At 45.7% G+C, this 16,425-nt stretch overlaps 1 protein-coding gene across 1 annotated transcript in view; it reads right to left on the minus strand.

The window, feature by feature from the left end:
• Positions 1-314: 314 nt before the first annotated feature.
• The window catches only part of GATB (glutamyl-tRNA amidotransferase subunit B), a gene marked incomplete at its 5' end in the record, with an annotated part of 46,171 nt that continues 30,060 nt past the window's right edge, over positions 315-16,425 (minus strand). The window contains 4 exons of the mRNA XM_084263523.1: positions 315-776; positions 3,265-3,399; positions 10,128-10,206; positions 10,627-10,760. Of these exons, the coding sequence (XP_084119649.1) occupies positions 648-776; positions 3,265-3,399; positions 10,128-10,206; positions 10,627-10,760 (477 nt within the window). The 3' untranslated portion in view covers positions 315-647. The remainder of the gene's footprint in view (positions 777-3,264; positions 3,400-10,127; positions 10,207-10,626; positions 10,761-16,425) is intronic.

A 16,425-nucleotide genomic window follows, 5' to 3' on the forward strand; every position in this document is an offset into this window, starting at 1 on the left:
CACCATGATGCTAATTTTTAGGTGTGCAGGGACTTACACCTGCCCTGGCACTAGCACTTATGCAGCCAGCACCCTTCTTTTTCTCCATCCCTCACAAACCAGGAACAACAATCCCAGCAGATGGTTTTTGCCCTCCTGCTAGGCATGGAGGCACACGGGGGTGGGGGGGGGGGCTTACTTACTGCAAGGTGTTTTAATCAATGTTACCAGTGTGCTCCTACTAATGCACAGTGAGTTATTGGTGTGAGCCACCAGATTGTGCATTCATGAGCTGTGAGCTTCCCCTTGCAATAAGGCAGTTGGAAAAGCAGCGTTTCACTTGCTTTATTACAGACCCAACCTCTCGAGCCCCAGCTCTCCGCATGCTCAGACACCGCTGGGCACCTGTTTCCCACAGCTGCATGGAAATCCCGCTTCGAGTGCCGCGCCGACGTGCAGGGGCTGCACGGGACTCTACTGGGTCCCACTGCCCTTCCACTCATCTGCCTTTGGCTGGTGCTCCAGGGGATGGGGAGGGATGTGGCACTGCCTGAAGTACCACCAGAGATCCAGATGGTATAGGAAGCAGCACCAAAGTCCATTTGCAGCGAACCAGACAGAATGGAGCGCAGGTCTTCTGTAGACACATGGGTGGTTTTTGCTTGTGGCTACTCTGACAGCTTCTTCTCCAGTAACTGCTTCACCAGAACAGGATTGGATCGTCCTTGTGTTTCTCTTTGTACCAGGCCAATTAACTTATTTAGAACTTTCAGGTTTCCTGCTTTTATCGCCTTAACCTTGGAAGAAAAAAAATACACTACAATCAGACAGCAGTGTTAGTGTAAACCCATCCCTCTTCACTCGCTCACAGCCAGGGTCTGACTATTCTTGTCCTGTTAGAACACGGCATTTTGGGCCAAGTAGTTATTTATAAAAACTGCCCTCAGCTCTGCAATAAGCTCCCGCTCTGCTCCCAGGAGACAACAGCAAGTCCCTAGAGCAGCGGGGCCGCACAACTAATAGAACAATCTCTTCTTATTGAGAAACTCAGAGAACACTTTCGGATTTTAACCGTGTCTGCAACTTGAACAGTGTCTTCCTGGAAAGGAGCCAGAGAAATGAGACCGATTTCCTTTTGCTAATAGGCTCTACCTTTTTACAGGATCTGCAGCTCAGTTATAACAAGTAATTTCCATCGAATCACAACCCATTTGATAGTATTTGTGAGGTCCTTCAAGTGCAGATGTGGGTGTTTCTGTAGCAGGGTGTTACTTCCTTTAAGGAAGGAATCATTTGCAACATAGCAATTAACTGATCAGAACTACGCCCTCCTATCAGGCAGCGAGTGTTTGATGCAGTCACCTGCAAAACAGCAAGGGCTGCAGCTGAAAGCTAAGCAGAGACACTGCAGAAATCATTGGGAATGTCACGTTCAGTCATTCCTAAAGGCGATGTGCTGCTGAAAGACATGTTTCTGGCCTTCGGTACATGTGCGTGGCAGGAAAGGCTGTCCCTGTGCTGGAGTTACTGGGCAAAAGGCAACGGCTTCAATTAGGCAGGATGGCATATTTACAGATACTAAGGGGAGGGCTGTGAACATATGAACCAGCCCCTGTGCCAATACCAAGCCCAAATGCAAATACTGCCACTCATTATGGGATCCGTGGTACTGGCAGCCTGAGCTCTTCCCCGTAATGTCACCACATGGAAAGGACTCACCCCCTGATCTGCCAGGAATCAGGGACGTGGGGCAGAACTCGGCACAAGCCTGATGCTGCATTTACATATGGTGCTCACTGTTGGCTTGGACAACTGTTTGTAACTTAGTTCATGTTGAAGAGAGTTACTACCAAAAAGCAAGGCCTGCGTGTTGTCCCCTCCCTGCGGAGTACTCAGCCAACCCTATTTCGTCAGGTGAGCTCTGGCAGCAATTCAAAGCAAGGAATTACAGGCCTTCAAGGCAGCTTCTGCCTTGGCAAAAGGTTGCCTGGAGAAAGCAAGGAAGTGAGGCTGCTCCACCGCATTTGGCTTGACAAAAAACAGGGGAAAGCAGAGAGGAATTACACTCTCTGAGGAGGAGTTATTATTGAAATGGGAGCGTAGTTACGGACCTTCGGCTCCTGCGCTTCCCAATCAGTTCTAATGTTCTGTCTATCCACACTTGTGCTTCCTATCGGTCTGAAAACACAGCAGCACTTTTATCAGGCTCTGCAAATGAGTCAGTCTGATGGAGGTCACGCCGACCTACTGCAGGCTCATTTTCTTTATCAAAAGCTCTCACAGAGCTGTTGGCAACCCCCAATGAGATCTGGGGTGGGTGGTATTGTTCTCAAAGGAAGTTAATGCCTTTTTCCAAATGGCAAATGTATCCAGACAATGTTTATATTAGAAGTAAGCTATTCAGTTCTGCTTTTACATTTTCGCTCCAGAGACCATGTAAGCACTTCTTTTCATTTTGCTTTTTATAAAGCAGATTTTAGACTGTCAAGATCCCTTCCTGCTCCTCCCCTTCATGATCAACAAGGGGATTTTTCCCTTTTTCCCAGCTCAGGCCCTGTCAGACCAACAAGCCACACAAGCTGCTGCGTGCCCTTCCACAGAGATGGGGAAGAGCCAAACTTCCATCATTTCTGCCACAGTCCAGGAGCAGAACAGCAGAAGGGACAGCAGCTCTGGAGCCGCCCATGGGGGTCTGGCTCTTCCCCACACACAACAGCATCAGGCAGGGACAGCCAGCTAGACGCAGCTCTTTGGCTGAGTGAAGAGACAGATGCAAGATTTCTGCCTTGCCCAGCTCTAATTCCATACCTAATGTGTGCCTTGCTGGAGGGAACTTCACCATCCAGCTCCAGAACGGTTCAACATGTTGCCCTGGTATCACAACACATGACTTATGAGCAGGAGCTGTGGTAGGCTGGCCAGGTCGGGTTAATGCCAGGATGGAAAATGGAAAACTGCCCCATGGTTTTCCTTTCCCCCATGAAATTTTTATGGGCTCTCAGAATGATTTAGCGATTAACCAGCCCGGTAGTTTCTTCTGCTGATCATTCTGTGTATGCTTCAATTAAAAAAACAAAAACACCCAAATCACCACTTAGTGAAATAAGAAAGGAGAAGAGCAGCATGGTAGTATCTGTGCAGCAGCTTTATATATAAACGAAGTATATACTGTCTCTATAGCTCAATGCCAATCAAAAGGAGAAGGAAAAAGCCCAACATTTTAACCCCCTTTTTAGTGCCACAGACTGCAAGAGTGCACAAGCTTCCCAGCACCACCATAATCACCTCATTTTCTTGTCCATCAATCACCGCCTGGCAGATCTGTTCAAGCTCTTTTTGATCCTGTATCAGTTCAAGCTTCTTTTCTTTAACAATTTCAAGAGGAGTCTTCCCTTCTCCCTTCCACAATTCCGCAAGCACCTGCAAAATCACAGGAAGCAGTGAAAGTTAGTGCCCTGATATATCAGCATTGATTACACACAGTGTTTCACTTGCTGATGGAAGAAACCAGATTTCAGTGAAAGCAAGAGCAGACTGTCCAACCGTGAAGCCACCCAAGACTGAATCCCATGCCCCGCTGGATTGGCCTTTCCTGCATCCTGAGAGAAGACAAAGCGTTTCCACCTGCTGCATGGGCACAGGTTAATGGTTCGCAACTGGTGCTGTGCAGCCTACAGGGAGCTGCCCACCGCTCCCAGTGATGGTACCCTTCAAAGACGTTTGCCAAGCACAGTCACTGTCTACCTGGCTGGGCTGAGCCCTGCTCCCTCACTGGGAGAGGGGTGCACCGCAGCAGACTGTCCCCAAGTGTGAAGCTGTTCCGCAGGCAGTACTCGCGCCCAGTTCATGTTCTTTGCAGGAACTGTCTGTGAGCAGTAGGAAAATGCATCTCCATGAGAAACGCCTCTGCCTGGGCACTAACGATTAGCTGACTACTGCACCTTGTCCAGTCCCACAGAGTGTTACCAGCCCTGATCAGCAAGCTGCACTGAGGGCACGTACGGCCGAGGGGAAGAAAAATAACACCAAGCAAAATGAATGCAGCTGCTCCAGCCCACCTATGCATCACCTCCACGTACTGGAACACTGGGTGAGCCCAGGCCTCTGGAATAATCACCTGCGAATGCCAGGGAGTTCTCCTAGCTGCAGCAGGGCTATCGCCTTGGAATAAACTTGAGAGGAGAGAACATCCATTAAAAAACCCAATTTCCTTGGGCAGTCATTTTCCGTATTCCCTTTGCTCTTATTTCAGAGCTGTGGGAGGAGAGAAAGAAAACCCTTATTAAAACAGCTGCTTGTGCTTCACCCCGAGCTGAAGATGTAATTGTATGTTTGTGCCGTTGCTGGGTACTGATACGGAAATGGATGTCACGTCCAAATCTCAGCACTGAACACTCACTGTAGGATGAGGAAGAGGCTGGCTTGGGGAGATGAGGAGAGGCATTCAAATGGCACGTTAAGTAATTAGCAGGACAGCAAGACAACTTAGGAAAAGTTAAGCATGTGGGATGGTAGCTTAACTACACTATCAATTTTCTTCAGCATGAAGAATTTTCTGGTACAAGAGACCTACAGTTTAAACAATTTTGTAGCCTCAACAGGTATTTAAGAGCAACACATTGACACAACTCCTGCAAGAGAAGATTTGTTTGCCAACAGTACCCAAATGCTTTTTATGGGATGTTATCGCTCTGCTGGAGACCTTGAGAGAGGGTAATGATACACAGCTCTACAGTGGCAGCTGCATCTTAGGTTTTTCCCTGTAAGAGGGTTAAAGGCAGATCACACTATTAAAGTTACTGATAAGCAGAGAGAGTTACAACTGCTATAAGTAAAGCTTTTGGCTGTTTATGTCTAAATAAATCAGCGCAGTATCCTCCTTCTAGTGCAGTACTTAAAAATCACTGTGCCAGTGCTACCTAGGCTATCCCTAGAAACCACTGCGCCCAACAGAGATTAGACCTCTCTGCAGCCACTGCCTTTTGTTGCACTCCACTGCCACCCCAGGCTCCTTCCCTGCGGGACCTGGCAGGAAGCTTTCTGTCCTCCAGGCCTCAGAGGCACCAGGGGACAGTACATCACCCCTCTGAAGGAGCCCTGTCCTCTTTGCATAGCACAGCCTTTAACAAAACATCCTAGTGAATCTGAAGCACCACACAAATCAGGGGCTGGGCAATGAATAAGCCGGATCACTTTCTGGAAAGGGTAGTGAGGAGTTTTAGGACTGGTATGGATTTACGTGGGGTGCCATGTGCTGCAGGAGAAAATCTGCAACCAACAAATCTACACAGCTGTCTATGGCTGAGTTACCCAGGAGCAACTCATACATCAGGCTGACTTAGTCCAGGAGCAGGACAGCTTGACAGCCAGAGATCCAGCTCTGATTGCCTGCTATTCCTGTGCCAAACGTCTCCTGGCACCCTGAAAAGCTTGCCTGTTAGAAACCTTGAAGGCACCAGATTTTGCCTGTGACATCTGCATCATGTGCACTTTCCGATTCGGTAACAAGCACCTCCGCTTAGCTAGCGGAGCAACAGCGCTACCGAGGCCCTCGCTTGTTTACAGGTATGCAGGGAAGCAGAAAGAGCTGTGGCCAAGACCTGTCAAAGATGCACTGTTAAAAACGTGTTTCTCCACTTGGCAAGGTGTACGAATCTAAAGGAAGCAGCTTAAGAAATGATTTTAGCTCGTTTACACAAACTGCCTGCACCAGAACAGGAGGATCAAATTATGAAATCTCCAGAGCCAACCTGGGAATCTCCGGCCTCATTTCCATCACTGAAATCTCAGTAGTTTCTACTATTGATTCTTGCCTGAGCGTGATTAGATTTTAATGATGTTCTGCTGTCTCTACCTACACAGGCATAGCAGCAAACCGCCGGTCAAGATGAATTAATCAGGACTTACACGTCTGGCTGCCACGGGCATCATATCAAACATCCTGAAAGTGGTGAACGTGCCAGCTGACTGCTGTGCCTGAGAACGCTCCAACTGGAACCGCTATCTGCAGCGATTCGCTGCCAAGGGTGGGAGGGAAGCAGCAGGCAGTACCACTCGAGTCACTCCTGTGGGCATATCTCCTTTCCAGCGATGGAAGCCTCCAAGTCTGGCAGATGTCCTTCAACCTCTGACAAAAGCGAGGGGCGGGCTAGGTCCAGTCCTCCTACGGTGCAGCAGTAATTGTCAAAGCAGATGGTTCTGTTTAGGTTTGTGTACTGTACTCATTTCCCTGCAATATACTTTAAAATAGGGGTGCCAAGTGAGTCTGTGCTGACGTTATTCCTATGTGGGTGGCCTATGCAACTGCAGAAGCACACAAGATCCGGGGTCTGCTCTGCTCCACACCCTGCCACAGATCCCCAATGAGTGCATGACAAGGGTGCCAACACAGAGTTGCTCCAGCAGCAGCGGCAAGTTTCTGCTTCCCCTGTGCAGGTCCCTTCACCTCACTTTGCTTTATGGCACAACCACCTTTTAGCAGAGTTTGGATTATTTTCTTCCTTGTCTCAGAAGCTTCTTCTGCCAAGCTGCCCCATACAATGGTATCACCAGTATACCGCAGGTGCTTGGGGGCTTCACCCTTTTCTAGCACACTCTGGATCAGCCCATGCAGATGGTGGGGCTGCGTTTCCACCCCTGGGGCAGTCAATTCCAGGTGTACTGGGCACCCTCCCAAGTGAAAGCGAGCTGTGGCCTACACTGCTGCCAAATGGATCAAGAAAAAAGGATTTGCAGTATCAATTGTGGTGTAACACTTGGCTGTCTTTGACTCCAGTTCATACCAGAATTCCAATAGTCTGGCATGGCAGCACCCATCAGCAGCAGCACAGCTTCATTCAGGCCATGATAGTCCAGCCACCTCCACTCTCCATTACACTCCTGTACCAGCCCTATGGGACTGTTAAAGGGTGAGCACATTCTGCTGATCTCTCCCTGAGCCTCCAGTTGATGACTCAAGTTTCTGGATGGGATCAGGGAGTCTTGGGTGGTGTGGTATTATCATCTATTCACCGTCATGGCAGCAACTGGCACCTGTTGTTTTTCTTCAACGTTCAGCAGCCCCACAACAGAATGGTCTTCTGGGAGTCTGGGAAAAATAGATAATTGTTCCATCTCCAAGGCAGCTATTCCAAAAGCCCAGCAGTACCTTTTTGGGTCCTTGAAATACCCTCTCTAGAGGAAGTCTCTGTCCAGGATGCACAGAGGCTCCGGGCCAGTCACAATGGTGTGTTTTTTCCCAGCCATTTCCAGCTAAACTCACTTCAGCCTCTAGCAGTCAAGTGTTGGTATCCCCCCGACACTCTGCAAATAGGGATGGGTTCTGACCCCTCATGGCTTGATGACATTAGGGTACACGGTGTGCTGGTGTTGACTAAGAGCTTAGTGCTCCTGTGGATCTGACATGCCTGGCCACTGAATCCACATAATCCAATAAACCTGGTTGTCCCTCTCCTCCACCTGGCTGGAAGCAGGACCCCTCTAATCCTGCAGCATTTTTCCAGGAGGAATCCCTTTTTATGACTGCTTTGCCTTGCAACTCATTTACTTGTGTCCACAGGGATGAGGCAGGTTTTCCATTCCACTTCCTCATGTCCTTTCTGTGGTCGTGCAACAAAACTCCCACAGGACACCTCGTGGTGCATACCTTGCATACCTTCCACAAGCTCTCTCCTGAAGAAAGGCGTGCTTATTTCTAACAGCTGAAAGAGTGGTCTGTAGGAGTGGGCGGTAGGACATGTCCTCTTTGAGTTGTGGGACCAGTTTCTCCACAGCTGAGACCAAGGAAGGAGAAAGACTTCCTTCATCTTGTTGGAGTCAGCCAGCCACAGGTAGCTGCACATTGTCAGGTTCATAGTAAACCATCTCCTGCACTGCTAATTCCCTCAAATACTGGAATCCTTGCTCCAGGGTGGTCCACTTGTCTGGCCAACGCACATCTTCACTGAAGGGATACTTCTCCCTTACGCTTGAGATAAGGCACCTCCAGACACTGAGGGCATACTGCTCATCAGACTGTTGTCAGCCCTGGGTGAGCAACGGCAGCATCTTGCTCTGTAGGCTTCAAAACGGTGCCCCTGGGGTGGGTCACAGCATGTGCACGTGCAGGTCCCCTGATCCCAGACACACTGACCCCACAGCCCTGAAACACCAGCAGAGCTGGGAGCTGCTTCCCTCTGCACAGGCACACCAGTCTGAAACTGCTTCGGAACCCTCCGGAGTAGGATGCTGCGTTTAATGGCAAGTTGGGCGTGAGCTCTGTAATTACCTAAGTGGTAATTATGTAAGCACACAGTGCCCTTTCTTTGACATATGCATCCTACCACACAATGCTCTGTGTCTATAATCAGTGCTCTCAGGCTTTCTGCCTGTGTGTCAGTACCTTATACAGCAGAGACTGAATACAAAACATCGTAGGAAATGTATGTTGTTCACAGCTTCGGGCAGCGAGCACTCATGTGCACATCTGTGTGCTCCCCCACCCAGCCCTCCAACCCTTTCCCCCTTGGATCTGTCTCTACCACTGCAGCTCACACTCCCCCTCCCCACGTGCTAAAATTCACCAGCTGATGTGTACACAGAGCCCTTTCTGCCCTCAGGCCATACAGTATCTCTGCCTGCTGCTGAGAACTGTCACAAACATTGGTTATTCTTCCAACATCCAGGCCACTAAAATACTTCTCTAAGTGTGGGGAGGTTCCTGCAGTTCAATAGCTTCACTCGGTGATGGCAAACAGCACTATTATGTCTCTGTGTTCAACTTCAGACCACAGAGGACAGCATGCACACTGCAAGGAGTAGAAAGGCGCTAGTACCCTGTCTCTACCTGCACAAGGAAGCCAAGAGTTAAACTGAAGCTTCCCTTTCAAATGCAGACACCGAACTGAGGGGTGTGCCACAGCCCAGAGGGCACAAAACTGCTCTACATTCCAATGGTTTTCCTATTAATACTTTATCTTCTTTTTGAAGCTTTTACTTCTCCAATCCAACATTTCCAAATGCACATGCCTGAAGTCAGGCACTAAATCCTTATTTATGGCACTTGTCACGTGCAGCTGGCTATTCACAGCAGCAGACCAACAAGACCAATTTAGTTAAGAACTGTGAGCATCTCCAAAATAGAAAACAACAAACCAGGAAATTTAAGAGTTGCCAAGAAGGGTAAAGAGATACATTTCCAACAGTTTGACTTGGTTTATAACTGAAAAAAAAACCCAAACCCAAAACCTGAACTGACTTCAGTACTATTCCAAAACTGTACTTGGATTAAACCAACACGTGCTGGAGAGATGGAAGGAAACCTGTCCTGTGTATTTCAGAGTGCTAAAAGCTTGAAAGACAACCAGGGAAGTTAAATATCTTCATTAATAGTTTCACTGATGAACACCTGAGAAGCAGCAGTCATCTAATGTACTATCTGAAGGATACTAATAAATCTGAACAGACAATGCGTTCCACATAAATGAGCCAGCAACAATTCAGATGATATTACTCCCTATGACAAGAAAACCTCCAAATTTTGTCTAAAGACACAGCAGTCACTGTCCTCATGATAAGCAGTTCACAATTTTAGATACAGCTCATCAAGAGCTTATTTTTCAGACTGTCCTAAGCAAGATGATATTTAAAAAGGAGGGAGAAACTAGCTTTGCCACCAGACCTTGCTTGAGTGATCTGTGACAGCACTTGCCCACAGCAGCAAGAATAAGAGAAAGGACAGAGCCCTCTCTCCACTTTTAGTGCAGGGATACACCAAAGAAGGACTCTCTGCGATTACACTCAGGGGAATTATATCCTCTTCCACATGTAGACCTTACTGGTCCCTAGTTGCCAGTAACAGACACTCTCAGTTTAACTGGACGTCATGGATTAGCTCCTACTCAGGTCTGATTCGAACTGTGAAATTGAGATCTAGTGTCCAGACTGCTCAGAAGCAGGGCTTATTTAACTGACTTCGGTTCACACTGCTTAGATCTTCTTGCCTCGTGTCCCCTTCTAACACTGAACATGCAGATGTATCTGTAACATTATACACACGCAAGTTTCATTTTAAAAGCAACCAATGTGCTGGTTGCTGATTACAGAATGGCCACACGAATGGATTAAGCGGCCACAGAATCAAAGCATGGTAAAATCAAAGAGGTACTTACCTGCTTTGCTGCTGTAGAAGAGATTTCTTTTTTTTCTAGAAGGTTCAGAAGGTCAGCCAGGAGAGAAGAACTGACTGGGCTAGGGAAAAAAGGGGCAGAAGTTACCTCAGAGAATAAGGTGAAGTAATATGTTGAGGCTACTATTTCTTGCCTGAGGATCACACAGGTTAGTGCAACAAGAGAGTGTTTTTCCTTGTGACACACTGTATTCAACTTCGGTGTTAATTCTGACAACCTGGCTATGCCTTGCCATTGTCACGTTCCAAAGGAGGAAGACTCTGATTGCTGCTCTTAACTACAGGGTCCTCCCCTTCTCTGCAAGGCACCTGGTCAGCATTGTTCAGTGCCACAGCGCCAAGACCCATGTAGTACTGCCTAGCCTAACAAACCTCAGATGTAACTAACACAGAAGCAAGCAACAGAGTCACACGGGGCTGTTCATGGTGCAAAGGGAAAGCATCACTTTTGTTTTGCCACTGTAGAAATCAAGCTGCCTGACCTTTCCTTTACTGTCAGGGAATGTTGTTTCAAGTAACTGAGCAGGTCGTTGAGAATCCAGCCGATCACTTTCTTTGGCTTCATTGGGGTCTGTTTTACCACACTTTCAAAAAACTCCGCTAACCCGTCTTCATTCTGTCGAAGAGAAGTGAAACGCATCAAAAAGATACCAGAGTGCAAACACGATTAGTTACACAATTAAATCCAGAGTATAAATACTCAATCCTAAAGTAAGCTTGGTTTTGTGAATTCACTGCAAAGCCACAGAGTTTGCAGTAATTTTATTAACACAACAGCAAACAAACTGTTACATCTACAAGAGGTACACACAGCTCACCTGCCAGCCTGTCTGTTTCAATGGAACTTCCAACAAACAACCCATCTTTTTTCTCTTAACTCCTCCTTAAAATTAGCATTTAGGGAGAACCTCTTCTTCTTACAGGTTTTAAGTACACATAATACTAGAAAATTCTAATGCTGCCATCTAACAGGCTGTCATGCTCCCTTTTACCAAGAAGGGATTTTTCCTGAAACTGTCTACAGCTATTCCGCTCGATCTTGCAATTGCTTCTATTTATTTTGGATTGAAGGAATAAGTTCAGCTTGCATTCACCCTTCAATGATATGGAAAGGTCATACAGTAAGAAGCAGGGGTTTATTCTTCTATTTTTTTTTTCAGAGAAGCTATGTAAGCTTTTCCAAGCTTACCTTAAATGTTCAGAAGGTACGACAGTAGGTGATTCAATTTATAGCCTAAGTGAAATCTGAGATCGTTTTTAGAAGCACAGATCCTGCACTATGCTGAATGCTGTGCTGTTTGTCATCAGGGCATTGATGGATCTTTAACTGTAGCAGAGAACTCATTAGGTCTACCAAAGACTGAAGAGCTGTGAAGTGGCAGCTCCTACCTTTGCAAGGAGGATTCCAAATCCAGCATGCCACTGGACTTCTGCGGTGTGTGGCATAAACACACAGGATGTCAAGCCAGCTCTCAGAAGTTGAGAGGTAACAGTTTAGAGACAGCCAAGGAGCTATTCTAAGTACACCGTCATCACAGCAAAAACATTTCCCAAGCACATATTGACTGCAGACGGATCTCTGGTTCCAAGCAAAAAGAGTGCAGCTACAAGCTAAACCAAAGCCTGACTTTTCCACTCAAACACAACCCATAAAAACAGCCTCCTGTGCCCTTGTTTTTAAGGGCAATTTATTACCGTAGCAATAGAGAATTTTAGACTTTCCTCTGCCAAAGTTTCATAACACAAACTTCCAACAGCTCTAGATACCACATTCTTCATGGATAATGATGTATGTATGGTTCCTGAGAAGTCTGCAGACTACTGCTCCTGTTCTGTGAAACAGAACAAAATGTACTTAAGAGTAATGGTTGATGTGCTGTGGAACTTGTGTAACAAAAATCAGATCTGTCCCCTTTACCTTGAGCAAAGAAACCGAGTTCTCAGCCTAGGAAAGCCACTTGTGCTTTCCTCACAAAGACGTCTTTTGTGAACAAGGTAACTGGTCACAGTTATCTATCTAAACACATAGCTCTTCTTTTCCAGTGTTCTCACACATTTAACTAGCAGTTACTTTGTAATCAAATTATGTAAAATCCAATGCTAAATAGACAAGAGGCACAAATTTGGCTAAAAAACACACCCCAACAGTAAAGGAATGGCATGATTAACAAAGTACAGTAAACTTGATTAAAAGCTGTGTTAAGTGGAATTACTAAAATGATTCATTACTAAATACTGTACTCTTTCTAATTCACCTCAGGATTCAATAGCACAAACACACACTGATTATTTAAACAGCGGGTTCCTTTCCACACAAACACCTGTCCAATTGAGGGAGGAAAAAGTGAGCACACATAAATGCTGCTTTCTTTACACATGCTGCAGAAGGTTTTATAAACACTCCAGGCAGAGTAGGTCTAGCTACAACATTATGCACATGAAAACAATGTCTGTGGGTGCCACATGTCTGAGCACAGGCTACACAACTCTGACACAGCATGTCCAAGGCTTTCATCACATACTGGCTAGAAAGCATATCTCTAGCAGTGATACTAGTTCAGATTTCCGAGTACCAACAGCCCGGCTGGAGCTACAGCTCTGACCCTCCCACCAGACTTGAGAGAACTGAGGGCAAACACACCCAGCCCTCAACATTTCAAATCAGATGATTTCCAGGCAGCAAGAGAAGAGCAGCCCAGGAATACTCAGACAGACTTACATATGCTACCAGGTACCAAACCCCATGCTCACAACTTGTGCATACAAAAGCAGACATATTCCCCCAAATTCCTTTGCATTTCATTTTAGGTTTTTTTAAAGTGACTGTCATGTTCTGTAGCCAAAGAGTAGGAAAACCCAGCAATGCTAGACTGAAGTGACTAAGGCAGAATGTCAAAACATCAAAATGACTGACAGAAATGAAACACTTTCCTTATTTCCCTGCCATATTAGAAAAATGCAGACATAACTTGATTAGCTTGTTTCTAGATACTGTACTACTTGAAATTGGCTTTAATTTGTTCTGCATTGTGGCCAACTTCACTCTACCAACACACACATGCACACCTGACCCCTGCAACAGACCTGAGCTGAAAGCCACAGCACACTAACATGCACTTATAGGAACACTAACTGACTGTTCTCACTTAGTTCTGAGTAATTAAGTATTTGTTGCAGTTTAACCCCAGCCAATAAGCAAATACCACACAGCCACACACTCACCCCTCCCCGCCTGGAGGGATGGGGGGGACAGTGGGAAAGAAACTTGCAGACTGAGATAATTTGATAGGATAACAATGGAAGAGAGTAAAAACAGCAACAACAATAATAAATAAAAATATAAACCAAGGGATGCACAAATGCAATTGCTCACTACATGCAGAAGAGGAAACAAACAAATAAACAAATAAATATCACCCTTCTATGCCCAGTCTGTTTCCAAGCAGGGATCCCACCTCCCGGCTTGCTTCCCCAGTTATATCTTGAGCATGACATTCTATGGTGGGGAATATCTGATGTTCTATGGCAGGGAATATCCCTTTGGCCAGGCCGGGCCAGCTGTCCTGGCTCTGCTCTCTCAGGTTCGTGTGCACCTGGCAGGGCCTGAGAAGCTGAGAAGTCCTTGGCTTAGTGTAGTCACTGCAACTACCCAGCAACAACTAAAACCATCAGTGGTTTTAGAACAATCAACCTTATTTTCATCCTAAATGCAAAGCACAGCAGCTATACCAGCTGCTAGGAAGAAAATTAATTCTACCCCAGCTGAAACCAGTACAGTATTTTAATCTTCATAGAAGGAAACCCAGAGATCTGGAATTGCAGCATTGTGTTTGTGATCCAGGCCCACTCGATGCTCCCATACACACCAAAAATGCTGGAACTCACTGGTGTGAAACTGACATACCAATACTTCAACCACATGCAAATTTCTTTCTTAAACATGTTTTTAAATGGTCATTTAATAGTTCTGAGATATCAAAAAGGACACCAAAACAAGTAGTGGTGGAGTGATTTCAGATGTTTTTTTAACAAGTTTAAAACAATACTTTTTTTACAAAATCCCCTGGGTACAATCTTTAGGGACACTGGGTCTGTAATGCAAACTTAAGCTTTTGAAGACCTATGATGTCTCTTCTAGAACTGAAGAAGAAAATTACATCAGTGTTCACAAATAAAATGTCATTTTCTGCTTTCTTATTCCCATTTTCACCACCCTCAGTTCCCCCACAGCCAACTGTGAGGTAACAACTGCTGCAAAAATGTGCAAGATTGTCAGGGGAACAAAACCACCAGAAAATCTACCCTATTAAAGCTAGATATTAAAGCAGACCCACAGAGCGGTCAAATCAAGTTCAAACTTTTCCCTACAGCTTCTTATAAAACCATCTGAGTTATAAAAATGAGCATAAATTAATCTGCACACCAACACGTATGAGAACGGCATGTCATAACACAATGGTCAAAACCAACTTCTACTGCATCCCACTTCTGACTGTCTGAAGGATTCACTGACATAATTGTTCCACCAAAGCAACAAGCCAAAGCCCAAGTGGAATGGCCACTTATATCTGAGTAAGCAGGGGAGAAGTGCACAGGAAGACTTGGAATTCAGATGAGAAAAGAAGTGATCAGAGTGGGTTTCTTCTAATGCTGTACTGTGACAAATGATCTGGTTTTTTGGTTGAACCTCCCCAGACTTTGGGATGCTTTTTGAAAACAAAATGACATAACAATGCCTATGTCAACAGATCTTACTCTTTTCACTCAATAGGAAGCAAGAAAAAACATTATAATACAGTAACTGGCAAAGCTGTCAGAGATCCTTCTTGACTGAAGTATTCGCCAGCCTACCAGTTTACACAGTAGAAACTGCATGCAGGAACTGAGTACCCAAATACCACAGTCTGTGTGGCTCAAAGAATCCTATCTTTACAAATAAGAATGATTCTGCATGAAGAAAATCAGGAACTTATTTTCACAGTTTATACAAAACTAAAAACATGTGGCAGTTTACACTTAAGAAATTTCAGATATAGACCTATTAATAGGTAATGCTCCCCTTCCATCTCAGTACATCTTGTAATGAATCATGAGTCTCAAATTCTCGATACTACAGTACATACAGGCAGCTATTGTGTATGAGAATAAAGCTCACGAAGCCAGCTTGGAAACCAACTTGCATGCTGAAGTATGGTATTGTTTTATTATAACTTTGGTGCATAATGTTTTCTCTAACAAGTTGGCACAGAACAGGGATTTTGCATTTTAGAGTCATCCCTCTACCACTGCCATTTATTTAATGAGCACTCCTGGGCGCTCTAACCTGAAAGAATGCTCATTAGATTTGTGCATCTGGCCCTATCAGCAATCTTCTGCAACTTCTGATGTAAGCTTAACACAGCAACGGACATACCATTTTCAGATGAATTAAGGTTAACTAGTCTCCCAGTGAACAGGCAAGCAACTTTTATGGAGAGTATACATGCTGACATTCTAATGCACAATAAAAGAAGACCCGCAACGAAGAACACGTTTGCTTCATGCATTCAAATGGGTGCATTATCTTATTGCAAGCTGAATCCCAAATTTCAGCTTGGAGCTTATTAATTGTCTTATACATTGCAGAAAGGAAGGAAAGTTAAAAGGAAAAAGCAAAGGCAACAGTGGATTTCAGGGAACAGCTGGGAAGAAAGGGCAGTTGATAAGGCAAATATGTAGGGCTAGCTGATGGAGATGACACAAACCACACAGCAGAAGTCAGCAATACCAGCAGAACTGAAACGCCCAAGAAGTGGGTCGAAGCCAAGTTGAAAGGAGTGGGTGCAGTGGGTCTGGCTGGGATGCAACTTATTTTCTTAAGAGGGTGCTGTGTTTTGGATTTGTGACTAAGGTGGTGCCGACAGAACACCAGTGTTTGGGCTACTGCTGAGTGGTACTTTCTTTCCCCCCATCCCCGCTCTGCCCCCCACAGTGAAGAGGCCAAGGGTGGGCATGAAGCTGGGTAGGGACACAACCTGGGCAGCTAAAACAAACCAAGGGGATATCCCATGTCATATAACTCTCTGATCCAAAAGTAAAACTGAGGGAAGGGGATTTTGGGGGAGATAGTCTCTCTCATTGGTCAGAGGCTGGTTGGGCATCAGTTGGCTTGTCGGAAGTGGGTTTTTTCCTTCAGTTATGTAAATGACTTGATCTTTCTTTTGCTCTTCCTATTCTCTTCCCTGTCACGCTGGTGGGAGGGTACAAGCAAGCTAATTGGGGTCAATCCACTGCAGAGTGAG

The sequence above is a fragment of the Gallinula chloropus genome (assembly GCF_964237585.1).
Source record: "Gallinula chloropus genome assembly, chromosome: 4".
Classification (NCBI taxonomy): domain Eukaryota; kingdom Metazoa; phylum Chordata; class Aves; order Gruiformes; family Rallidae; genus Gallinula; species Gallinula chloropus.